This window comes from Megalobrama amblycephala, linkage group LG21 (genome assembly GCF_018812025.1).
Source record: "Megalobrama amblycephala isolate DHTTF-2021 linkage group LG21, ASM1881202v1, whole genome shotgun sequence".
Lineage (NCBI taxonomy): Eukaryota > Metazoa > Chordata > Actinopteri > Cypriniformes > Xenocyprididae > Megalobrama > Megalobrama amblycephala.
Window position 1 is genome coordinate 21,097,116 of NC_063064.1, and position 26,747 is coordinate 21,123,862.

General features: G+C 39.3%; 3 protein-coding genes across 4 annotated transcripts; all 3 read left to right on the top strand.

Annotated features, from left to right (window-relative positions):
* The first annotated feature begins 653 nt into the window (after positions 1-653).
* shisa4 (shisa family member 4) lies at positions 654-13,083 on the top strand. Its single transcript, XM_048172171.1, has 5 exons — positions 654-1,120; positions 2,169-2,346; positions 3,508-3,644; positions 7,878-8,066; positions 11,174-13,083. Exons 1-5 carry the CDS (start codon positions 1,063-1,065, stop codon positions 11,212-11,214), a joined length of 603 nt encoding a protein of 200 aa, XP_048028128.1. The 5' UTR covers positions 654-1,062; the 3' UTR covers positions 11,215-13,083.
* A 139-nt stretch (positions 13,084-13,222) lies between these two features.
* lmod1b (leiomodin 1b (smooth muscle)) lies at positions 13,223-17,987 on the top strand. Its single transcript, XM_048172170.1, has 3 exons — positions 13,223-14,321; positions 15,087-16,850; positions 17,251-17,987. Exons 1-3 carry the CDS (start codon positions 14,052-14,054, stop codon positions 17,275-17,277), a joined length of 2,061 nt encoding a protein of 686 aa, XP_048028127.1. The 5' UTR covers positions 13,223-14,051; the 3' UTR covers positions 17,278-17,987.
* Positions 17,988-19,862: 1,875 nt separating this feature from the next.
* timm17a (translocase of inner mitochondrial membrane 17 homolog A (yeast)) lies at positions 19,863-23,267 on the top strand. 2 transcript variants are annotated; one of them, XM_048172172.1, is made up of 6 exons: positions 19,863-20,014; positions 20,829-20,928; positions 21,048-21,111; positions 21,490-21,618; positions 22,169-22,279; positions 22,387-23,267. In XM_048172172.1, exons 1-6 carry the CDS (start codon positions 19,989-19,991, stop codon positions 22,455-22,457), a joined length of 501 nt encoding a protein of 166 aa, XP_048028129.1. In that variant the 5' UTR covers positions 19,863-19,988; the 3' UTR covers positions 22,458-23,267. The 2 variants fall into 2 exon arrangements, with proteins under 2 accessions (XP_048028129.1, XP_048028130.1); XM_048172173.1 differs by lacking the exon at positions 19,863-20,014 and adding an exon at positions 20,083-20,246.
* Positions 23,268-26,747: the final 3,480 nt, after the last annotated feature.

A 26,747-nucleotide genomic window follows, 5' to 3' on the forward strand; every position in this document is an offset into this window, starting at 1 on the left:
TTGGTGTAGGAAAATATGAAGGACTTCATCACAAAGCACAATTATTTACAAAATTATTTTTAATTTAGTTTTAATTACCATGTTTTTTTTACTACAACCTATCCCAGTAGTGGCACTCTGTATTTGACATAATATAACACATTTTAAGACTAAGTTGTATATCACTATTTTAATATATATAACCATTTTATATACAACTTTAGAATATTAAATCAAACTTTGAGTCACAGCACACACAAAAAAAAACCGCTGTGCCACCATCTCACATTAAGAGTGTATATATAATATGGGTGATTTTATATATATATATATATATATATATATAATGTTATATTTTTAATTATTTTAATAATTAAACACTTTTTACAGAAAATATTATGGCCTGTCACATCTTGTGATCAGTGACAATGAGTACCAAATAATTAAATATAACCATTTGGGTGAAAAAAGCAGAAAAAAATGACTTTGGACACCAAATATACCTCAACTATATAATCACCCACCCATATACAGTATATATATATATATATATATATACACACACACACATATATATATATATATTTATGCATTTCGTTATATGCAGCAAAACACTTATAATTTCAGGAACGATAGTCCCTACTAGGTATTTATCTCCAGGATTGTGTAGTGTTCAGGACTGCTACAGAAGCCCACGGGCTCCATTTTTTCCCCTCATGGAATTTCGCGCGTCTGCTGCTTTAGCTTTTCCACACAACCGCGGTAATCTAATGAATAATTCTCTTCACTTCCCCTCATAGTTTGATTTTTGGAATACTACGCTTCATCCCGCGGAAATGAACGTCCTTTAATTTATTTCATCTATGAGGAGGCTGGTACTGGAGATTCGGCGTCGGGCGTGTAGCGTCACGGGCGGTGTGTCATTCCACACAGATCGCATGTTGATCACGAAGCCGCTTGATTCCGAGCTTCGCTATCTGCGAGACGTGGCAGATATTCTCATTTAAAGGGTTCTTTATTTTTTCAAAGGATACAAATGTAACCATTTTTGTCTGGTATAACGGATAGTGTTCTGGAAGCAGGATGTCCTTCTACGCCGTCATTATACCGGTCCTCTATATTATTTTCTCTGCTTGGCAGGGTAAGACGATATTGTAGTTTCTTCATAGGCCTCATTGCCGCAACTATTTACTTATAAACATGCTTTTTTTATTTATAAGGTATTATCGTCGTCAGCAAGACGCTATATATTACTTAGATGTCATGTATAGCTTTTATCTAATGCAACTTAGTCGTATAAGTAACATGGCTACAAACCAGAATATGTCATTTTCTATAGCAACAGCTCTCAAACCCTCAGATTTGTAAGTTCGCATGGGGCTGCATTTGTTGTCTTCTGTATTCTGTGTAGGTAGGTCACTCACTGCAGAACCAGTCACTGAAATCTAATCCAAGTTGAGACCTTGAAGCAAGTGGTTAACTGACCTACATTTAAAATACTGCTACTGAAGATGAAAAACATGCATTTTCTGTTAAAAAAAAAAAAAAAAAAAAAATATATATATATATATATATATATATATTAATACAAAATATATTATTAATAATAAATAAAATGCAAATTATATATATATATATATATATATATATATATATATATATATATATATATATATATATATATATATATATATGTGTGTGTGTGTGTGGGGCCAAAAGTGATCTTCACCCTTTGTTGAAGTTGTTGAAAATTTTGTAAACATATTGCATAGTTGTGCTCGGAGTCAGTTGTTTTATTTGCAATAACTTGAAACATGCCAAATTGTGTGGACATACCTTTTGGCCAAGCTGTCGTACCAAGAATATATAAACAAACACAAGAGAGAACCAACAAAATATTAATAACTGATTATGTTGTTCTTAAAGTATGTTTTTTCATGTCAGCTTTTTTTTTCCTGTGCATAGTAAAATAAAACCTGTAGCTGCAATAACTGTCAGATAAATATACCTTTAGTATTTTTTATAGTATTTTTTTCTTCCTTCATATTTAAAATATTTTAAAATATATATATATATATATGTACAATATTTTAAGTGTAATCTCCTTCAATTTTTGTAGGATTCATTGTCACCTTTAGAGTCTTTTTCCCAATATTTTTTATTATTTTATTTATTTTTTATTATTTCAGTGAGTGCAAATGAGGACTGCTTGTGGTATGTGGACAAAAATGGCACCTGGCACAATGGCTTTGACTGCCCACTCATAACCTTCTGCTGTGGGAACTGTCACCGCCGTTACTGCTGCCTGGATGGCTTCAAGATGATCACAGAGGCGGGACAGAAGCGCTGCATGCTGTTCCATCTCAGGTACATTTTTTACGATTTTAGATTATTGATCACTTGGCGTTAAGTAGTAATGGTGTCTCAGACATCTTTGTGTTCATACTGTTGCTTTTTGGATCTAGTCCAATTCAATGGTTGATGGCTGACCTGACCCTATAGCCTCCAAAACTCGATCCCATTCACTTGTATTGCATGGACCTCACTGTAACAAAGATTTTTATAACATTGAACATTGTTGGTTGAGCAATCTTTTGCACAAAAATATACATTTTGTTGCAGTACTAAACCACATATCCACCTGTATAAATCATGTTTATTTTGAACTGTCGTCTTTGCCTGTACAATGTCACATACTATACAAGTTTTAAATGTTTTAAATTATTAATCATGTGTTTACAGCTTAATTATGTTATTGTTGTAAAATTGTTTTTGCTTTTTTCAATTTAAAATAATAGGCTTCTGTCAGTGATTGCATTCATTCGAAATACTTAAAAAAAGTGCAAGTCCAGTATTGTACTAATTTAAATATACTGGTGAAATCAGGCATTATGAGAACTAGCAAGTATTAGCTTCATTCACCCCATACATTATGTATTACATACAGTAGTTTAATAATATTATTAAATATCATCTCGTGGGCTGAACATGAAAATATAAACAAGAGCATTCACGCAGCCACGTCTCTCTCACAGAGTTTGACAATAGACAAGTGTATGTCATGAATGAATATTTCGTGGAGATCTGTCCGCAGAAGCTGCTATGATGAATAGCCGATTTGTGCGGAGGCATCTGATGACCAAGCTACACTGAAGTTTGTAAATGTTTCAAGCCCAGAGCAATTTGTGTTCACAATGCACAACCTCTCAAGATGGTCTGAGTTTGGCTCGCTTTAAAATGGTCTGAGATCATTTGGAGTGTTCACATATAGGCGAAAAATCCAGTGAACCCTGCTCTGATCCCTGTAAAGGACTAGAGCCTAGAGAGGCTCATTAATCTCACATTAGGACACCCAATAAAGCTTATTTGTTTTTAAGGAAAGCTGAGTATGACTGTTAGAAAAGAAATGCTGATCTTAATGGTGAAGTTGCTAATTGCTATTTTCTACGAGTTGCTCTTAGAGAAGTCAGATTATTCAAAATTGATGTTCGATAACATGAGTGAAGTTTTCTGTCCTGCCTCTCTCAGCCCTTCCACTATAGCTGGCATTGCTTCATCGATCCTGCTCTTTGTGGCTGCTATAGCAACCATGGTCTGTTGCTTCATGTGTTCCTGTTGTTACCTTTACCAGCGCCGCCAGCAACGTGGCAGAACTCCTTATGAAGGTAAACACAATTACTTCTTTCTCTTCCCAGTCCATCCTGAATTTACTACATGTGGCATTTTATTTAAGTACATATACAATTTTTATTAAAGTACCTATACCACTTTATTAAAAAATACAAATAAATTTAAAAATTTCGCTGCAGAGACACATGAAGTTATTATATGTAATATATGGCATATATCTGAATGTATTGTTGTTGCGTTGTTGCTATTATATTATTAAATATTATATACATTGTTATTACTATAGTAACTACTATAAGTAAATCCAAACTTACCCAGATACATACATACAGTACACTCAAGTATAGTGGTAGATGCTACACAGCAAATCTCAACTGCGTCATTGTATGTATCTCGCAAAATGTAAACTATTGTTACATGTGCACTCTGTTTTGGACTTGTTTCTGGACTTGTGTTGTACTATTTTCCGCCACTAGTCTGTTCCCTTAGTTAAGTCCCGGGTATACTTCACTTTCCGCGCAAGGACGCGTCACGCGCGCAGTCACGTCCGCGCGTCTTTCAAAGTATACTACACCACGGATGCACGCGGATGACCGCGTTCGTCACATGCGCAGTACAGTTTTTTTCTATGCTCTACCAGACATCAGAGAGCAGCACAGAGTCGTGTCATCAACGTGACATTCACTGGGCATGATCGGAGAAGAAAAGAAGTGCATCCTTTTCCATATTTTACTTATCCCCCTCCATGAATTTACCACCCTAAACACGTCTTTGTACTCTTTCAAACATGAATTGTACAAATGTGGTTACTTTCTAATCTCTTCGCACAAACGCTGGTCAAGTTCGCTGTCCATTGTCGTGTTTTTCTCTTTTTTCAAACGTGTTGTTTTTAAACCGGTCTTTTCACACTCTTCTTTGACGGCTGAACACTGTGCTCAATACTGTGCGTATTGCCACCTAGTGGACTCTTCTATACTGCTTGCGCATGCGCTGTTGCACACGGACTGTCCGCGCGGTCTCGAAATTTGGCCAGGGTGTGCGGCCAGCCGCGAGCCGAAAATTACGTCATGCGGACGGTGCACAAATGCGGACGGCCGAAGTATACCCGGGGCTTTACTGATCACCTCATTATCACCACCAGCTGTGTTCCATCACCCACCTTGTTATCCCATGTATATAAGCCCTGTGTTTTCAGTCATGTGTGGTCCGGTATCGTTCATGTGTTGTTTGGTTGTCTCCTCGTTGTACCTGTTTATGGATTACTCTCCTTGTGGATTTATTAAACAAAGTTATACTTCTATACTCCTCGTCGTGCGTGTTTATGCTCCTAACCAGCAATTGTAACAGAATACCGGACCAAAACAGTTCTACAGATTGCGCCGTGTTTTGTTGTTTTCCGTGTCAGTGTTTTTCGTGTTTCACTTTTTTCCCCGTCACAATGTACACACCCGCATTTCTGTTAATCTGCCTTGAGCAGAAGGACCGCTCCCTCGAGGCACATTTGGAGGATTTTTTGTTCCTAGCACCAGCTACACATTTCCCGGACAGCAGCCTTTGCAACTTCCTGTATGCCAGCCTCAACACCGCGAAGAAAGCGCAGCTGTCTGGGGAAGGGCCTCGAGGGAGCTTCCCTGATTACGTGGAGTGGGTGCTGGCATCATGTGGATCTTCGATGACCGTGGATTTCTGCGACTACGACGCCAGTCCCACTCCTACTCCAGTGCCCAGCCATCAACACCCTGACTGCGAGGATCGGCAGCATGAGCCCACCGCAGACCGTGATAAGGACTTCGCCGCGATGTTTAAGCCAGCGCCAGCGGGAGCGACCGAGCAGAACATCACCACGGAGCCTGAGCAACGCGCGACTGACCACTTGTGCGAGCCGGCTGTACCATCCGTCGCCGAGGGAATTCTAGTGGAATCTCTCCCACCACCTCTCCAAAATCATGTTGATACTCCTTCATCTGCTGAAGGATTTTGCTGCACTCTCCAAACCTCTCTTCTGTCCCAAGCCACGCCTGTCACCCAGTCATCGCTGTCTCCTAGCCTGAAGTGGTCATACTAAATACTGACTGCTTTGTCGGACAAAATGGCGGATGCAGCGTTCTGATTGGTTAGATCGCTTGTCAATCAAACTCCCCAAGCGCTCTTTGATGACGTGGTTGGTTACGTAACCGCAGATAGCCTGTCCATCATCGATTAAAGCCCGCCCTGGCAATTTGATTGGCTCGGCCTTCTGGGAGCCGAGCATAATTACTCCACAATGGATCGAGTCCAGACCGAACTTCCCGTTCAAAAAATGTTGTGGGCGGGGTTCGGGCTGGCACCCAGGCTAGCTGTCTCCCATCAGCCCTTCAGTTTCTCCTCCATCTCCTCTCAGTGGTGGGGATCCACTTCGGGACTGCTGGAAGCCACCTCCTCCTGGGCATGAGGAGCCTGGGGTTCCGCCTCCAGCCTCAGAGCTCTCCACTCCCCCTCTACCTGTCGACCTGGCTCCTACACCTACGCTCCTTCCACCCTTGTTGTCAGCTGGTACCATCAGGCATTCGACCTCGCTGGGTTCCCTCTGCACGTCGGCTCCGCCTGGGTCGGACATCGCCATGCCTCCGCTGCGGACTTACGGGCCATCTGCTGCTCTATGGCCCTCCACCCCTTCGGCTGCGGCTAGCTCCGCCCTCGGTTGCTCCAGCTCCACCTCTGCCCTCTGGATACCTGCTTCCACCTCGGGGGGGTCGTCGTTGCGGCTCCGTTGCGGTCGCCCAGGTCATCGGGGTCCCTTCGAGTCTTCGGCGCTCCGGCTGCACGGTGGGCTCCAACTCTGATGTCATCGTCGCTTCCGGTCATCCCCATGGTGGCGTCTATAACTACATCACCATGGCTCCTCCCGCCTGCGACGGCGCCATGGGGCGCAGTCTTGGCTGTGGCCTGGATGGGTATACGTCTTCTTCTGTTCAAGGCACCTCCCTGGTCTTCACCACCATCTACACCTCCCTGGATTTCTTCATCATCTGCATCACCCTGGACTCCGGCACTTCGCCTCCTACACCATCTTCAACATCTCATCTTCATCTTCCCCTCTCCACAGAGCGAGGACGCGCCTTTCCGGGAGGGGGCGATATGTTACATGTGCACTCTGTTTTGGACCTGTTTCTGGACTTGTGTTGTACTATTTCCCGCCACTAGTCTGTTCCCTTAGTTACTGATCACCTCATTATCACCACCAACTGTGTTCCATCACCCACCTTGTTATCCCATGTATATAAGCCCTGTGTTTTCAGTCATGTGTGGTCCGGTATCGTTCATGTGGTGTTTGGTTGTCTCCTCGTTGTACCTGTTTATGGATTACTCTCCTTGTGGATTTATTAAACAAAGTTATACTTCTATACTCCTCGTCGTGCGTGTTTATGCTCCTAACCAGCAATTGTAACAACTATGTTATCACCCAGTGATATGTTAAAAGTTGGATATAACTTTATCCGCATATACACAGTGTACTAACGTAGGGCTATACATACTATATAGCAAATCTCATTGATCATCGAAAAATAGAGCAAACAACACTCATAATACTGCATTTAAAATGTATGTCACTTAATATTACATTTTGTTTGTTGAACTGTTGTATAAAATCAATGTCACGTTTGCAATCGTGGATATTTTGGAAAAATTGCATTCTTAATCATATAATACATTATCAAAATTATAAACAAGAACTTAGACGAGCATGTTTTTGTATCGAAGAGAGTTAAAAACACTGTCTATATTCGTTCTCCACACTAGCAAGTGCTAAATCCCAGCTTTTACAAAGGTACATTGTCGAAAACGGCAGTAAATGTAGCGCGATTTGCTAGGGCAGCATACTCTGCACACAACCTATCATATGCATGCTGTGCTTGTGCGGATGCAGTCAGTTTTGACCACAAAAGGTTAGGTAATTTGATTGGATGTCATGTATTTGACCTTTTACGGCATTTTGCCTGTTAGAAGTACATGCTCGGTTTTAATGTTATTTTTAAGGAGGGGTAGAATTAAATGAACGGCAAAACTCAGCATTTTGTTCACCTCACGTACCCGAGTTTGTGAACCGCTGTGGTATTGCATTGCGTTCTTTGTTAATTCTATGTATTTAACCACCGGATTCTTATTGGAATACTCTTTATTATTCCTGAATAAATCTGCCATGGCTAATATTCAAAATGCTTGCTTGCATGAACTGATTCTTATGAAGAATGAAGATCCTAATTTACTAACATTAGTCTCAATTTCAGCCCAGCACATTCCAATGGCCAGCTATCCTGTGGAGCATATGTACGATGCTTATGGTAAACCCATTGGACATCCTGATTATCCTGGATTTCCAATGGTGCCGCAGTATCCGGGTGTCCCTCACCAGTATCCAATGATGCCCCAGGGTCCTTATCCTCCTAATCCTCCTGATGCAGGATACAGTCAAGCAGGTATTCACATAGCCTGTCAGAAATCGCATACTACGCTCTTAAAGTCACCATGAAATCAAAGCTGAAAGTATTTATTATAAATGATTTATCCATGCATAAAATGATCCAATCAATACCTGAAGGACAAAATCAAGTCCCACCCTACTTTTTTTCTTATTTAAGAATCCCTTACGCATGGATATACTTCACAATAGGGGAAAAACTATCGCAACTTCCATTTCCATTCCAAATTTATTCCAAGCTGTAGTCGAATAAGCATTTTCAACAAGTCTACTCCTTATGCAAATATATCCTTTATGTACCTTTAATTCCAAGTAAGATAACAAACTCATGCTAAATTTGATGTCATTCAGGAAATGAGAAAGAACATGTCTCAGCCCTTTTGGGAAGGATAAAACAAACTTTAAACATGTATGGTGAACCACAGGCTTGGTCTGGTCTGAATATAAATCCTATAAACTATAAGGATATGATTGAATATACGTCCTATAAACTATAAATACATGATATTAAAAGATAAAACAAAAAGATCAGAATAATATCTCTGAAAGGATTTGTATATAAATATAGAAATAACCATAATAAGAATAATCATACTTGTCATATTTTTTTTTTTCCTTTTCTAATACACCAGGAATGTTCAATGGATGTTAATTGGTTAGTTCACCCAAAAATGAAAATTCTGTCATTAATTACTCACCCTCATGTCGTTCCACTCCCGTAAGACCTTCATTCATCTTCGGAAATTAAGATATTTTTGATGAAATCCGAGAGGTATATGACTCGTCCATAGACAGCAATATAATCACCACTTTCAAGGTCCAGAAAGGTACTAAAGACATCGTTAAAACAGTCTACATGACTGTAGTGGTTCAACCTTAATTTTATGAAGTGGTTAGAATAGTAAACAAAAATTATGACTTTATTAAACAATATTGTAACTAGGGCTATAACAATATTGTACAAGCCACGCAATATCGCGTTCATATCGCAGATGAATCGCCTTCGATAATGAACGCGATATTGCGTGGCTTGTCAGTGAACTACGGCTCTGTCTATTAAATGCCGCTCCATTTGAAAGCAGGTGATGGCGATTTAGCGGTAATCAGGGAACCGGCTTTACTGACGAAATGTGCGTGAAAATCGCATGCGATATATCGCCCAGCCCTAATTGTAACACAGTTCATATGTACGGGAAGAAGGAGGCGGGAACCGGCGAACATTCAACAAAACTTTAATACCAAAATAAAAAAATACAAAACGAAAGTAATGCCGGCAGACCCTCGCGGACGTCTGCCGGCCACACAAACATAATAAAACATAAAATAATATCCAGGCCTGGTCCTCTCTCGTCCTTCACTGTCCTCGCTCCTCCTTTTATGCTCCCGGAGCTCCTCCGTGAGAGACTCGAGGCTGGCGCGCCTCGCAGGTGATGCTCATTATCACTTGCGTCACCGGCCTCGCGCCGTGCCCTCACGGCTCTCGCCCGCCCTGCTCGTCACATACCCCCATTGCCCCTCGCAGGCCAGGGGGTACTCCCGAGACTTTGCTCTACTCCCCCCGGGGCCTGTCTCGGTGGCCGCAGCACCTGGGGGTAAGGACAGACGAGACGAGAGAAAGGAGACGGAAGCAAGGGGAGTGACAGGACGAGAGAGGGGAGAGAGGAAAAAGAGAAAGGAAAAAAATTTTTTGGTCCGGTTCCCAGACACACTGCCGCTCGGTTCTCAGCCAGCCGGGAGGCTCTTCCTCGCGGTGCCATGCGATGGTACTGGACGCTCCGTGGACTGCTCGATCCTCCTCCGCCCCCTGGCGGCCGACGATGGCTCCTCCGACTGAGGGCAGCCGGCAGCTCCTCCCCCGTTCCCTGCTCCTCCCCTTCATGGCGGACGGCAGCAGGCTCCGGCCCACGGCGAACGGCGGCGACTCCTCCGCTCCCTCTTGGACGTCAGCCACCCCACCTTGTCCCAGGGGCACAGCACCGAGCTCTTCGTCCCACCTCACTATGCTCCAGCACCACCGCCTCGGGCAGCCTCTCGCGGTCTTCATACTCCCGCGCTGCCCGAACTCCGCAGCACCGCGATCCCCCTCAGCAGCGAGGGCTCTCCGACAGCATGTCCCTCCTTCCTCCCGGGTTTCGGTACCAATGTAACACAGTTCGTATGTACGGGAAGAAGGAGGCGGGAACCGGCGAACATTCAACAAAACTTTAATACCAAAATAAAAAAATACAAAACGAAAGTAATGCAACAAACATAATAAAACATAAAATAATATCCAGGCCTGGTCCTCTCTCGTCCTTCACTGTCGTCGCTCCTCCTTTTATGCCTCCGGAGCTCCTCCATGAGAGACTCGAGGCCGGTGCGCCTCGCAGGTGATGCTCATTATCGACTGCGACTGCGCCGTTCCCTCACGGCTCTCGCCCGCCCTGCTCGTCACAAATATCTTCTCTTCTGTGTTATTCTCCTATGCTATTTGCATCCAACACTTACAGGTTCTACGTCAGAACGTCGACTCATTATTGGCCGGCTCTTGCATCAGCATCACACGCATGCTTCGTGCTGCTCACGTGATCAGCTTTGGCCAATATTGAGCAGGCATTCAGATGTAAACACAGAAGCCTTCACTGTGCTTACTGCGTAAGGATAATGACAGGGAAGAGAAGAGATTGTTGAATAAAGTCATTTTTCTTGTTTTGTTTCTGTGCACAAAAAGTATTCTCGTCGCTTCATAAAATTAAGGTCACGTCAATTGTTTTAGCAATGTCTTTAGTACCTTTCTGGACCTTGAAAGTGGTGATTAAATTGCTGTCTATGGACGAGTCATGTACTTCTCGGATATCATCAAAAATATCTTTGTGAATAATTTGTGTTCCAAAAATGAACAAAGATCTTGCGGGTGTGGAACGACATGAGGGTGAGTAATTAATGACAGAAATTTCATTTTTGGGTGAACTAACCCTTTAAAGGTTCTTCATGGAAACATCATTGCCAATAAAGAACCTTTATTTTTTAAAGTTTACAGTGGAAATAAAAACACCACATTTGCATATAATAGCACAACGAATCAGAATACTTTTCTCTGAACTGTTGATGTTGTTGTGTTTTCAGCTCCTCCGCCGTACTCCCCTCCCCAATACCCAGGGCACTGAAAGAGCTGGAGTCCCTCAGTGAGAAGAAGATAACCCATACAATGGGTGATGAAGAGGGCCCATGATTGTTTGGAATCCCTTGTATGAGAAGCGGTTAAAAAAAAAGAAGATTTATGTTATTTATTTCTCGATTAGTTTGTGGAGTGAAGCATGAACTGACTTCGGAATCGCCTCATGCGTCGGAGTGTTTTCTTGTTTGATGTACAGCTTTCACGTTTCACTAATCAGCAAGACTCTTCCCACTTAAATCCAGCAACTCACAGACCTAAAGACTGCTTTAAATTTGCCATTATATTTTGTTCAAACTCTCTAAAATGGACCATTAAATATGGCTGTCCTGCAGAAGAGACTGGCTGACAGTATCCAGGATATCATTCTCTGTTCAGCCAAATACGAAGCAGCGTGTGACATTTGCACTTTACTCTGCAATAGACATGCTTAGCTGTCTCTCCCTGCTTGTTTGTTCAAATTGTATTTATTTTACCGCTAATCTGAGTATGTCATATGCATCATTAACACCAAATCATGCAGTGCGCTTTTCATGTCTTATAGACAGTTACCATGCAGTATGTAAATAAGAAAGAACTTACATTAAGAAAGAATTTCATGTTTCATGGCATCCTCACAAGCAACCAAAACTAAATTCTGTGCATTTGCAGTTCGTTATCTGTTGTTAGATCAGGCTTGAGGTTGAGCTGTAATGTTAACAGCCCTTAGAATTGCATGTCTTTTATTGTATCTCTTGCTTCCTAGGCCAGCTGTCAAGGATGTTTGCATTTAGTTAGATGTCCGATTTTATTTGTTTCAAAAAGGTTTTTGATCTATAAAACATTTCACATTAATTTATGTTGTTTTGTTACATCCTCACAGCGAGGCAAATTTAAGTCCCTTTAGGCAAGTCCGTTCACTCAGTCATTTTTGTAACGCCAACATGCAGCTATTTCCAGCCATATACAGCTCCTCTTTACTTGAATAGGGAAATACTGAAATCTGTTTGTCAAAATTACTTTCATAGAAAGTTATTAAAAAGTTATACATTAAAAAAAATTCCCATTGACTTTTTAACTGTAAAGGTGTGGTCAAATTTACCATTGTTCTGCGAATTTTCGCATGAGAAATCAAGTCATTTAATGGGAATCCCCATGAATATGAATTTTGCGTTCACGTTGTGCCACTTTGACCAACAGTCAATGTTTGAAAGTGACTTTTGTTTGAGCTGTGCTTCATACTTCGCTACATTATTAACAATAGATAATGGAATTTTTTTGCATGTGAAATTTCGCTAATGCAACTGCACCTTAAGGTCGGACTTCCGTTGCAGCCATATTGAGTGATTTTCCCCATTTATATAAGCACGAGTGGACATCTCTGCCTTAATTACTTCATCGTAAGTTAGTTTTCAAGGGTAGATTAGAATGTAAATGAAAAGAATTATACATCTCATTAAAAGAATCAGTTGTCAATTGTCAGGTACATTTGAGATGTTTAAATGATTTCTGCTACCTCCTCATCTCACATCTGTAAGATTCGTTTTGATGCTTTGTCCACTGTTTAAATAACGTGTTAGTTATTTGAAATAATGTATATTTAACAGTGTTGTTTTTGCTATATACAGCATATGCTACTGTATTTGTCACTCTGGAATGTGAAGTACAAATAAGAAAAGGAACTATAAAGAGAAATTTTTACAATGTGTAATATTAACAGGTACTATTTTAAATTGGGGGGTGGCAATTAATAGGCAACTAGTGTTTGAACTTGCACTAATCATCCTATAAGAGAGGTCTAATTGAACAGACTGGACAAGGAGTATTGCATAATTCTTTCTTTTGTTTTCTTCTCTTTTTTTACAATAAAAACAGACTTGACTTTGCTGTCTCCTTTAATGCTGTACCTGAAATCAATGGGTAACCAGATTGGGCAGTGCATCGACAAAAATAAACTGGACTATTGTCATTATTTATTTTGACATTTTTACAAATCACACATTTGTAATATCACAAATATATCTATAGGCTCTATCACAAAATAAGTAGTGCTTTGTTAAAAACAATTACTGTTAGCTAAAATGCCATTGAAGAATTACAATAATTTAAATTTTGACAGTCATATAATACTTTTGTCACATTTGATCACGTTTTGAATTTGAGTATTAGTTTGAGTTGGTTTTTCAGTGTTTCCTTCGTTTGCATTTGTTTCCATCATGGTTATTCATTGTTTAATGCACTGCACCGGTTTCTCGAGTTAGTATATATTGAGGCTATTTTCAGTAAGTCTTTGTTCTGTTCTCATCTGTATATGATGGTTATGTTTGTGCTTTTAGATCTACTTGTATCCTGAGTATTTTTGTCATTGAATAGCCTATATTCTATTGAACCAAATTAAACTGATTCCTGGAATAGCACATCAGACTATTATAGTATCCAATTCTATAACATTCTTTAACATCACTGGAAAAATATTGTCAGTACTCCAGGAATCCTGATTTCCTACCAGGAAGTAACAGTATGTATCTGGGATGCTTTTGAGTTTTAGTAAACCATATCCTTCCCAATTGCCTTTAAAGGAATATGTACCCCCATCTAAATATGGGCATGTGCTCGATGGATTTCAAGGAATGTCCAAGCACTACAAACTTGTGCTGACAGTCCATCGCGTCTCGCGCTGCTCCTTGCGTTTCTTTCACATCCAGAAAGGCTTAAATTTGACTATTTTCCTAGTTTTTCGTCTTCACTTTCTAATCTTGACAGCTCTATTTCAAAAGGTAAAATAACTGAAAAATACACAGATATTTTAAGCAAATTCTACACAAGTTTGTGTCATTATTGAACGCAACTATGTCCCGGAGGAAGGTGAGGGGACTCACTAAAACCGGGCGACAGGTGAGCGAGGACCCGGACCTCGACAGTTTGCTGTCAAACCTGTCACCCGAAGAAATGGAGGAGCTGCAGAAAGAGGTATCGGTTGTTCCCGATCCAGATCCGAGTGAAATAATCGTTGTGGACCAAACGGATTTAAAACCAACCGCGCCAGTTAAAAAGGAATCGCAGTCGAGCAGCCAGACCGATGATTTCAAATCCCGCTTCCAGAGAAACCTGTCAACAGAGGTAAAATATTCACTACCTAGTTTGTCTGTGAACATTTGAATTTTGGAGATTGAACTAACATGCTTATCGTAGGACCTTGAAAGACATGGCAGAAAAATTCATTAAAAATAGGCTATAATGTGGCTTGACAGATGTTTTGTGTAGGTTGTAGATGTAGCTACTGTATTTGTATCATTTTATGACTCTTGTATATTCATAGTGAAAGTCACGTTATTTTGTGCAACTTTTACAAATTAGACTACTTTAACTGTAAATTAAGTGATTGCTTTGTAAATGTTTACTTTTTTAATGATTTGTCAATTTAAAGACACAATATAAAAAGGAGAAATGTATCTAAAGGATATACCCAATTGAGTCTCTTTAGATGCTAAAGTCTCTTGAAATGTTGGCTCGGTTGAAGTTCCTTGGTTGATTGCTCCTTTGCTCCCTGCCTTTTAAGGATAAGTCTGCCAAGGCTGGAGCTTTCCAGTTCAAAACAGTCTGGCTCACAAATCAAACACTTAGCCACTGTGCAAGTTTACATCTTCACTATGAAACAACCAACTGTGCATAGTGTAAACATCCAATCCAATGTGCATGCACAACAGCTTTTATATAACCCCATCTGTCAAAGCAGTGGATTCATTTGAACATTTTCTTGTTGATATGTAGGCCTAAGCCACATGTATCTCCTCCAGTCAGCTCCCCAAAAAAAACAAAAAAATATTACATTTATTGTATATGTCACCATAATTTGTCCATAATTCATATATGTTTGATCCTCAGGGAGAGCCGAAGAAGGAGAGCCGGAAGCAAGAGTACCTGCGTAAGATGGGCCTGAGCCAAGAGAAGAATACCTCCACGTCTGACAGCAGAGACGGAGGACTTCAGAGGACCCCCTCCACCTCTTCCTTCCCTAAACGTGATGGTAGAATGGAAGACAGGACACGCAGAGTCACAGAGGGCACCAACGATGACAAATCTGGCCCATCTGCCCTTTCCAAGAAGGACGAGGAGAGTGAGAGAAAAGTAGGGGTGAAAGAACAAAATGATGGAAGTAAACTCAAAGATAGAAGAGAGATGAGAGAAAGTAGCAGCAGCAAAACCAAAGAATTAATTTCTAAGCTTCAGGAGAAAAAGGAGGATGGTAAAGAGAAAAATAGAAAGGAAGACAATCGGAAAAGGGAATCTGGGGAAAGTAGAGCAAAGGAGATGATTTCTAGGATAAAGGAAAAAGAGGAGAAGGAAAGGGAGAGAAAGGAAGAGATTAGAAAGAGAGAGGAGAATAAGACAAAAGGCTATACGTCGAAGTTAGAGGAAAAGCAAAATCAGGTTCTAGAAGACAAGACGAAAGAAGAGAAGAAGGACCAGGATGAAAAACAAATAAGAAGGTCAAGTGAAAAGACGAAAGAGGGCCCCACATTGGAATTGAGGGGACTTGCTGAAAATAAAGAGAAAGAACCTGAAACAGTTCCTGAAAATGTGAAGAAGCCGCAGGAATATAATGCAAAAACGAGCGATAAGGGAAGAGGGGATGTTCAGAACCAAAATGAAATCGTAAATGAAATTCATGAACCCATCAAGGAAGAGAACATTGGAAACTGTGTCTCAGACACCATTTCAAAAAATAAGACCAAAGAGGAGGAAGAGGAGGACGAGTCAGCCAGCATGTTTGATGAAGATCTTGAGAGAGTTCGTCGCAACGATCCGGGCATGACTGATCTCAATGTGAACAATTCTGAGGTCATAAAAACCAAAACGCTTATTCAGTTCGCCGAGGCCTTGAAAAACAACACACACATCAAAGCGTTTTCTTTGGCTAACTGCCGCGCCGATGACCATGTGGCTTATGCTATTGCCGAGACCTTACGCAATAACAAAAGCGTCACTAGTATCAATTTGGATTCCAATCTTCTTACTAGCAAAGGCATCATGGCCCTGATCCATGCCCTCCAACACAACTCCACACTCACTGAGCTACGCTTCCACAACCAGCGACACATCATCGGAGGAAAGTCTGAGATGGAGATGACCAAAATCTTAAAAGAAAACACAACTCTTCTGAAACTGGGCTACCACTTTGAGTTAGCTGGTCCTCGTATGACCATGACCAATATTCTTAGTCGCAATATGGACCGTCAGCGACAAAAGCGGCTGCAGGAACAGAAGCAGGCTCAAGCCCAAGGTGCTGGAGACAAGAAAGACTCATTAGAAGTTCCAAAACCCGGCTTTGGTAAAGGCTCCCCAAGAGGCTCGCCCAGGCCTTCTCCTATACCTTCTCCCATACCGTCACCCGCCCCGTCGCCCAAGTTGACCCATAAGAAGAGGGTTAGTGGGCTTGGTGGTGGACCACCTCCGCCACCACCTCCGCCTGGAGGACCACCACCACCTCCACCTCCAATGCTAGATGGAGAATTCCTGAAGAACTCCCTGACGCCCGTGTCACAGAGGAAGCTTGACGATAGGAGTGGAGGAAGAGGAGGAGCTCAAAATACAAGGGACCAACTTCTTGCTTCCATTAGGGGCAGCAATATCAAACAGCTCAAAAAGGTATGACATAATTAATAAAAAATTATTGACATTAATAAAGCATATAGGCCTACCCTGTTGAAAAAAACAGCATATGTTGGTTAGGTATGTTTTGAACCATGACAGCTGGTTTAAACTGGTTTAAGCTGGTTCTTAGTTGGTCCTTAGCTGGTCATGAGCTGGTTTAAGATGGTCAAGTGCTGGTCCTAAGCAACTAGCTCCAGCTCAGGACCAGCTAATAACCAACTAAGAACCAGTTTAAACCATCTCATGACCATCTAAGAACCAGCATAAACCATGCTGCCATGCTTCAAAACATACCTAACCAGCATATGCTGTTTTTTTCAACAGGGTCTCATATTTAGAGCTTTTCCTGTTTTCCCTGAGAGAATTTGAACTCAAAATGAATTGTTTTTCACAGGTTGAATTACCAAAGCTCTTGCAGTAAGCCAGCAGTGCAGAGAGATAAACATGAATGAAGAAAAAAGACAGGAATGAAAGGACAGACATCTCACAGACCTTGAGAAGATCAACACTCAGAATCTTCCATACAGAGTCTTTTCTGCTGCCCTACAGTATGGAAGATTGGTATAGGCTTGTATAGACGGTGATATTCCATTGATTGCACAGCTTCTGCCCAGAAGTCTTTGTACAAAATACACTGGACGATAGAAAGAAAGAGAAGTGTGGTGCAGTCATGGGTGCTTAGAGGCTTCGATGACCTATGGAACTGCAGAGTTGATGCCTAGCTTGTCATTTGCACTAAATTTCATGAATCATTTCATATGATAGATTTACTAGTGTGTGTTTGGTACAGTATGTATGTGGATGTTGAGTAGATGTTTGTTTCTGCAGTAGAATTGGATCTTCTTACAGCTGACTGAACTGAGCTATGTAAGAATAAAAACAGTCACCTGGATTTTATCCTGGTATTTTGGGTTCGGGAATCTCTATAGTAAAAGCTCTTGCTGATCAGGGATTAAAGGTGGGATTCTAATATATATTAAAAAAAACAAATAAATAAAGGTATTGTTTCCATGGTACTACAGATTCTTCAATACCATATATTTTGAATGAGTGAATGTGAATGAGAACAGGATTACAGCATTTAGGAGAAAGGGATGGATAATCAGATCTATGTGAATATGGCTGCATAAACATACAAACTACAAAACATATTTATTTTGATCTGATATTTCCTTTAAACTTATGTAATCCATTGAGTATATATAAATTTTAATCACTGTCAAGTGTATTTTTTTTACCAACCATCTGTAATTTATCAAACAACATTAAAAAAAAATGTAGAGTTTTTATTTTGGGAATGGAAGCATTCTCTTCAAAAGCACACCTAGAGAAAGTTACAGCAAAATTTTATGCTCATTGAAAATAAGCAGTATTGAACATGAATTCATGATTCTTATATCAGGTTTCAGCTGTGACAATCCAGTAATTCCATTTGTGTTATGTAGAAAATTTAAATTGTTTTTGGAGAAATGTGCCTGATAAAGTCATGATTGGTCCAACAAAAACACCCAGAGTCATGTGATTTTATTTTAATACTTATTTATTAACTGCAACTTATTTTTAAGTTTAAACTTTTAATGCATTTTTTCAGCTTTATTTCAATTACTGAGAACAATTATTAATAGTTTTAGTTAATAACAGCACTGGTCTGGTCAATACAAACTCCTTAAAGGGATACTCCACACAAAAAAGTTTTTAAAGGACATGATGATGAGTAATTGACAGGGTCTTTTTGGATGAACTATCCATACAACATTATTGCAGAGTCACATAATGCTTGCAATTCAATGTAAACATTATGCAGTACTAACTTTCTTTTTCATTTACTCCAGTCTAACCATCTGAGTCTTTTTATGAGGATATTAAAATGCTATAAAAGCTTTAGAGTCCAGTTCAGAACCATAGATAGAATGAATGATTCCAGTGTTAGTGAATAGCTCTTCACATGATCACAAAGATCCTAATAAAGGGCTGTAGCACGCTTCCAGAGCTACAATGAGTTCCTTGGGCGTGGATAAACCAGTGATCTAATGCATTGTTGCTAATGCCACGTAATTCTACTTAGCTCATTTGGTCACTAGAATAAAGAATGCTATGTAGGACAACAACATGAGAAATAACAGAACACACCACTTGTGATGTAACATTACAAATTACATTCAACCTGGTCACCGGTTACAAGCTTAAAAGTCTTTTCTTACAAAATATTGATCTTCAGATAAGTAGCAGGAACTTATTGCAATGCATAGATTACTGATAGGATATACAGGAAGCACCACTGGAGCCAGAGGTAATCACTCAAAGGTCTGTTGTTCATCTTTTTCAGAGCACTTCAGAAATGGTCTTCTGAAACTGGAGTCTGAACGTTGATTGGAATCGAAGCATGCTAGTTTATATTTTGATTGCCCCTGACTAACCTCAGGATTGCTGAAATGTCTATATTTGGTAATTTCTCAATGCAGGCTCAGTCTTCATCTCATTCCTTTCCCATTCCTAATAATGGAAACACAGCCAACCGCATGTCGGACTCAGAGCAATAACTTAGAGGCGACATGAAGGAGAGAGAGATTCTTGAGTTATGTTTTAACGCAGAGCCATCAACTAATTTTTAATAAGGCCGCATCTCCTCTGGGCGCAACAAAGAGGCTCTACCATAAAGGACAAGCTATCATTCAGTTTTATTAGCCACTTGACAACTTTAATTTCAAAATATAAAGTAGGTATTGCGAGATAAAGTTTTTCAGGCATAATTCTGGCATAAAATATAATTTAGGCAAGGCCTATAAGTCAAAATTAGAGTTAGACAAATTTAAAAGCACTATTCCAAGATAGCCTACAATTGTCTGTTTTGTTTAGTCTCTAGTAAATACAATGTGTGGGGGCAACAAATGGTGCCTTGTAAACTATAATCCATTACTGTCCGTGGTGGACGAGATTTTACACATTTTGGGGACCTCTGTATATTATCGCAGTGAAAATGGTTGGTAGTTGGTGTGAAATACAGCCACTAGAGGGGCCTCCATACAACGATCACAAAGAAAAAGACAGCAAAAGAAGCACGCGAATAACCTTACGTCACTCCCTGCAGCAGCACGTGTCTTATTACGTCAGTGGGAAAAGGAAAAGAACAAAATGGAGGAGTACGCGAGGGAGCCTTGGTGAGCCGACAGTTCAAACAACTAATTGTTTTATACATTTCGAGCATTTATTTTTGTGGTATTATAACTGTTAAAATATTCTTTATTATTTATACGGCTTGAGTAATTGTCAGGCTGTTTGACGCTCGAATTATCGTGATATGGTCGGTTTGATGGATGTTAGTGAACACGATGTCCTTCAGTGAAGGCTTCTTGCTGTCAGTCCCGCGCATGACCTGACCTTGTTATGCCGGTGATTTTTTTTAAATGTTTAATAGAAATATATTTTGTTTAAAATGTTAGTCTATTACAATACTTAACATAATATATTATATTTCTATTAACATATGTTTATCTGTAGATCACCTGGCTAGCAATACGACGTGAAAGCATAAGGACTAGAGAAATGTTTCATTTATATAACATAGCCTACTTGTTTCCTATATCGGCGACATTATTGATACTTCCTCGAGTAGGATTTCAACTAACAAAAATTGGTCAACACTTTATTTTACAGTGTCCCTGTTACTAACTATAGTATTAACAGTACATTATGCATAATTACAAACCAAACTCTGATTGTACAGTAACTAATTACATATTGTTAATTAATTAATATTACTCAGTACTTTGTATAAATACTCTGTAACAAGGGCACCTTAAAACAAAGTGTAACCCAAAAGTGAATAAAGGTCATTTTAGAGGTGGTTATAACCATTTTTCAAAACATGTTTATCAGAATACATTTTTTTTTGCAAGAGTTATTAGTAGCAGAGATTAAGTTTATGTACTAATGGTGTTCTCATGATCATGAACTCTTACTGTTGTTTCTCAGCCCCTGGAGGATAGTGGATGACTGTGGGGGCGCCTTCACCATGGGGGCCATTGGTGGAGGGATCTTTCAGGCCGTCAAAGGCTTTAGAAACTCTCCCTCTGTGAGTAATTCTCTGTGCTGCTGATAAAGCAATGTTGTTTTTCTTAAAGTTAAATGCCACTAGTACTTTGGGGCTTGATGTTAAGATGTCATTGTTGTTTTTGTTTTTCATCTTTTTAGGGAATGAATCACAGAATGAGGGGTAGTTTGACAGCCATAAGGACCAGAGCTCCACAACTAGGAGGTAATGTTCAATGGTTCAAAGGTTTTTTGTCACGTGTATGCAGAGTGATACACTACAGTTCAAAAGTGTGGGGTTAAGATTTTTTAATGTTTTTGGCAGAAGTGTTCAGCAATGCTGCATTTATTTGATCAAAAATACAGTAAAATAGTAATATGTTATTACAAACAATTTTATTTTCATTTTCAGCTCCCATTACTCCTGCCTTTGGTGTCACATGATCCTCCAGAAATCATTAATCATAATAGCTGATTTTCTTTGTGTGTGTTTAAATGAAGCAATTTGTGTATATTTTATTTGATATGCATGTGTGTATGTCATTGGTTTATAATTTATTTATTGGAAAGATATTACAAAATGCCAATGTTTGTTCATCATTAGGAAGCTTTGCTGTGTGGGGTGGCCTCTTCTCCATGATTGATTGTGGGCTGGTGAAGGTGAGGGGGAAAGAAGACCCCTGGAACTCAATCACAAGTGGTGCCATGACAGGAGCCATTTTAGCAGCAAGAAGTGAGTCAAATCTCAGTGGATAATGATGTGGTCGCATATGCAAGTTCTAATTCCTTACCAGTTTATAAATATTTAAAGTGCATTCTTTTAATATTCTTCTATTAAAGGCCCAGTGTGTAAAATTTAGGAGGATCTATTGATAGAAATGCATTATAATATACATAACTATGTTTTCAATGGTGTATAAAGACCTTACATAATGAACCGTTTTTATTACCTTAGAATGAACCATTTTTATCTACATACACTGCGGGTCCCCTTACATCGAATTCGCCATTTTGCGCCGCCATGTTTCTACAGTAGCCCTAAATGGACAAACTGCTCTACTGAGCTCGTTTACTTGATTGGATATTCTCTGCTGACATCTTTGTCCTGTGTCGGCCACCGTAGCTTCTGTATGTGCTTCGAAAGGGAGGGGTGAGCGTGACCTGAGCCAATAGTTGCAATTCGCTACTACACCGCTAGATGCCGCTAAAATTTACACACTGCACCTGTAATTAATTATTTATTTTTTAAATGATTTAATTATTTTTTTTTTGTCTCTTCGCAGATGGACCAGTAGCCATGTTTGGCTCTGCTGCAATGGGAGGTATCCTGCTTGCGTTAATAGAAGGTGCAGGAATCCTGCTCACAAGGTTCGCCTCAGCGCAATTCCCAACTGGTAAGTGTGGCAAGTCATCCTTTAAAACTGAATAAAACTTTTTAAAAGGCAAAAATTAAAAAGCAATATATAAAACAAAAACATCCAACATAATCTTTTTCTTACAGGCCCACAGTTTGCAGAAGAGCCTGCTCCTATGCCTGCTTCATCATTTGGAGACTATAGACAGTACCAATGAGAAGCCCTTTAAAACTCAAGGCCTTTTCTTATTCCATGAACTCATCTGAGACACTGAAGTTACAGTGAGGACCTCATTCATCAACAGAGCACGCCATCAACCATGAATGACTGTGACGAAGGGAATATGAAGGGCAAACACTATTATTCCTGTTATAGCGTATGCCTTTTGCTATTCTCAGCCTTGTCATTGGCCTCTGGGTCACCCTATTTAAGTGAAAAGGAAATCAAACTCAGACCTGTTTTTTCATCCACGTTCCGTGTTTTTGTTTTCTGTGACCTCATTTTGTCGCTGACACAGCTGGAAATGTTTGATGAAGCAATAGGTATACTGTTTGCCATGCTAGGTTGTTCATGTTGAGCCCCAATCAATTGGCTGTATAAAGGGTGTTTGTTGCATGTGTGAATGTGTTAATACAATTTTGTGTGTGTGTGTGTGTGTGTGTGTGTGTGCGCGCATTAGAGAGTTTAATACATGCCTGTGTACTGATTGTTTGCCTTAATGTAAACCTTCTCATGGGCCTCAACAGGATCGTATATACATAGTGGAGATTTTTATTGACTGGTCCATGCCAAACCTTCTCTTGTTCCTTCACAGTTTACTTTTTGAAGTAGCTATTTATTTTCTAGTACAACTTCCTTGTTTCAAGATGTTATGCTATATTGTACTTTAAATATTTCTCTACAGTGAATATTAGGAGTTTTGTTTAAATACATCAGAGAAAAAGTTGATGAATGGACAGAGTTGTCTCTTCTGGTGGATATATGAGCCAATATAGGCTAAGAAACATAAATAAAGTAGTTATTACCACTGTGGTGTTCTCTGTGTGAAAAGAGCGTAGACATTGTTAAATTGTAAAATTTACCATATTATTATTTGATTATGTGGTTATAATTACTTGGTTTCCATTTCAAAGTTTATCCACTGAAGGATTAGTTCACTTTCAAATGAAAATCCAAAATTTACTCACCCTCAAGCCATCCTATGTGTATATGACTTTCTTCTTTCTGATGAATACAATCGGAGAAATATTAATAAATATCCTGACGCATCCGAGCTTTATAATGGCAGTGAACGGGATCAACAAGTATGAGCTGAAGAAAGTGCATCCATCCACATCCATCTACATGAACTACTACTTTGAGTAAAACAAAAAAGTTAGCAATATTGTCCACTAGAGGGAAGTATAGACTTATAGTGGTGCAATTTAAATGTCACCAAATAAGCCCATATGGAGACAGAAAAAAATCATGATAGAAAAATGTGGGATACATTAGTTAAATTCATTGATTATGAAAAATTTGATTTTCCTTGAGCTTGTGAAAAAAAAGTGGGGGGGACTTGGCTCCAGAAAGAGGATCAATTGCAAAAACATCTTTCTGACGTCAGAGTAATATTTCAATGACGTTTCTGGAGTGTTCAGAAAATTTTAAAATAGACATTTTGTTTTAGCCATTCGTGATTTGAAATAAGTGTAGAAAAGGATGAATCATAAATATTTTGGGAGAACTGTATATTTATGCTAAAAGTTAATTTTGTCAATTTTTATAAGAACACTATTAGTATATTAAATGAGCAAAGGTCGATGTTCATTGGACAAGACCACACTTGTTGGGGGGGGGGGGTGCCTTTGGAGGACACTAAAGTGTTTAATTATTATCAACATATATTTTTATAAAAATAAGTCTATAAATGAGTTCCAAATGACACTCCACAGATAGCAACTTTGTGCCGGCCCAAATCCAGCCCACATCTGCCACGTGTGGTGGTGGTATGATGATTTGGGCCACATGTGGTGTGGAATGATGGCACTTGGGCGGACAGCTCCTTTTTATCAGATCTGAGCCACAAGCAGGCCATAGCAGTGCCACATGTCAGCCAAGAGCAAAGAAATAAACCAGAACTGGACCTTATCTGAGCCACAACATTTTTATATATTATTCATTGAATCATCTTAGCGTTAACAATCCTGTTAACAAGCAGAATCACTGAAGGAAAGAAGAGAACAGAAAAAAAAAAGAGGCAAACAGAAACACAAGAGCTACAACTGACTTCAGCCACAGCCTTAGATGAAATCAACTGAAGATAAAAGAAGATATTAAATCTGTCCAGATCTCAGCAGAGGAGGATTAAACAACTCCACAAACAGCATTACAACTTCACATATTACTAACCAGATTGACTTTATTTCTGTCAATCATCTACAGAAGTTCTTATTCAGAATTAACAAGTTACGCTCATGTTTGTTTCATTTGAAGTCACCATAATGGTGATTGGTGTTTCCATTAGTTAGGCTCTTAAAGGGATAGTTCACCCAAAAATTTGATGTTTATCTGCTTACCCCCAGAGCATCCAAGATGTAGGTGTCTTTGTTTCTTCAGTAGAACACAATTGATGATTTTTAACTGCAACCGCTGCCATCTGTCAGTGGTATAATGCAAGTCAGCGGGAACTTAGACTATAAGAGTAAATAAAACACGACAGACAAATCCAAATTAAACCCTGCGGCTCGTGACGACACATTGATGTCTTAAGACACGAAACGATCGGTTTGTGCGAGAAACCGAACAGTATTTATATAATTTTTTTACCTCTAATACACCACTATGTGCAACGGCATTCATCACTCGATTCGTGAGGTCTGATCGCACTCTGACAACGGCAGTGATGTCTCGCGCATATACTTCAGTGAGCGCGAGACATCACTGCCGTTGTCAGAGCCCGATCAGACCTCACGAATCGAGTGATGAATGCCGTTGGACATAGTACATCTTGGATGCGCTGGGGGTAAGCAGATAAACATCAAATTTTCATTTTTGGGTGAACTATCGTTTTAACTCTTATAATATGCTTGTAATCTCTGATTGCTGTGACAGTGTGCTTGTCAATCACATTTGTAGTAGCAAAAAAAAACGAAATATGATCAGATGATGTTTTTTAATTATTGATGTTTTTTTTTAATCATTGTGAAATAACTGGAAACACTGATGTCATTTGAACATAACAATTGTGTTTTGTTCTTAATACATTTAAATTACAATCCTTGTTTTACTGCAACATGAGACCACATTGTATTTCAGAAGTTTGAAAATAAAAACAAAAGAAAAACATTAAACTTCACTGACAAACACAGATATGAGCAATCAGCATATGAATCTCAACAATGGTGACAACAAAATATTCAGACAATCAGATCAACTCTGGACATCACAAAAAGCTACTAAAAGACAGAACAAAAATCACAGCAAAAAATAAAAGCAAATAGTTAGAATTAAAGATAATAATATGAAAATTCAGCTGCATTAATTATTCATGATGTGATGCATGCTGGGAGTTTTGTACTGTTGTTCTCAGCATGCATTGCGGCATGACACTTTTGATTGTCACCATTGTTGAGATTCATGTGCTGATTCTTGATGTTTTTGTGTCATTTTAATTTTTAATCTAGTTGATTTCTGTAATATAGTTTGATGTCATGTAGTACCAGAGTTTGTAATATAAATGTATTACACTGTAAAAAAAATTGCTTTTATTGTTTAGTGTTTTTTTCTTGTTTCCAGTCTAAATATTTAAAAATTCTTAAATCCCTTTTACTAGTAAATTGACTTAAGATATTTTTTCTTGTTTTCTGAAAAAAAAAATAAATAAATCAAAGTGAAGTGAAGTTTTTTTGTTTAAAACAAAATGTTTTTTCTTACCCCAATGGCAGATAATGTTGCTTGTTTTAAGCAACTCACTTAATTTTGATTTTGAAAAAATATCTTAAGTCATTTTTCTTATCTAGTAAAAGCATCTGAAACATGTTTGATATTTACGATTTGAGATTGAGGACACTCCGTCTTGATAAAAAATCTTTTGCGACAAGCCTTTTAGATCTCGTAACCCAGCAAAACCGACTGTCATTGAAATCTCGTAACGGAACAAAACCGACCATCATTGAAATCTCATAACCCATTAAAACTGACCGTCACTGAGATCTCGTAACCCAGCAAAACCGACCGTCATTGAAATCTCGTAACAGAACAAAACCGACCGTCATTGAGATCTAGTAACCCAGCAAAACCGACCGTCACTGAAATCTCATAACCCATTAAAACCGACAGTCACTGAGATCTCGTAACCCAGCCAAACTGACCGTCATTGAAATCTCGTAACAGAACAAAACCGACTGTCATTGAGATCTTGTAACCCAGCAAAACCAACTATCACTGAAATCTCGTAAGGAAACAAAACCGTCATTGAAATCTCATAACCCAGCAAAACTGACCGTCACTGAAATATCATAGCGTC

Bases quoted from the DNA above. Each gene is read 5' to 3' on its own strand.
- shisa4 (XM_048172171.1), top strand. From the start codon at position 1,063: ATGTCCTTCTACGCCGTCATTATACCGGTCCTCTATATTATTTTCTCT. The intron at 1,121-2,168 runs GTAAGACGATAT...TTATTATTTCAG, and splicing joins TATTTTCTCTGCTTGGCAGG to TGAGTGCAAATGAGGACTGC. The intron at 8,067-11,173 runs GTATTCACATAG...TTGTGTTTTCAG, and splicing joins TGCAGGATACAGTCAAGCAG to CTCCTCCGCCGTACTCCCCT.
- lmod1b (XM_048172170.1), top strand. From the start codon at position 14,052: ATGTCCCGGAGGAAGGTGAGGGGACTCACTAAAACCGGGCGACAGGTG. The intron at 14,322-15,086 runs GTAAAATATTCA...TTTGATCCTCAG, and splicing joins AGAGAAACCTGTCAACAGAG to GGAGAGCCGAAGAAGGAGAG. The intron at 16,851-17,250 runs GTATGACATAAT...TGTTTTTCACAG, and splicing joins ATATCAAACAGCTCAAAAAG to GTTGAATTACCAAAGCTCTT.
- timm17a (XM_048172172.1), top strand. From the start codon at position 19,989: ATGGAGGAGTACGCGAGGGAGCCTTG. The intron at 20,015-20,828 runs GTGAGCCGACAG...GTTGTTTCTCAG, and splicing joins GAGTACGCGAGGGAGCCTTG to CCCCTGGAGGATAGTGGATG. The intron at 20,929-21,047 runs GTGAGTAATTCT...TCATCTTTTTAG, and splicing joins GCTTTAGAAACTCTCCCTCT to GGAATGAATCACAGAATGAG.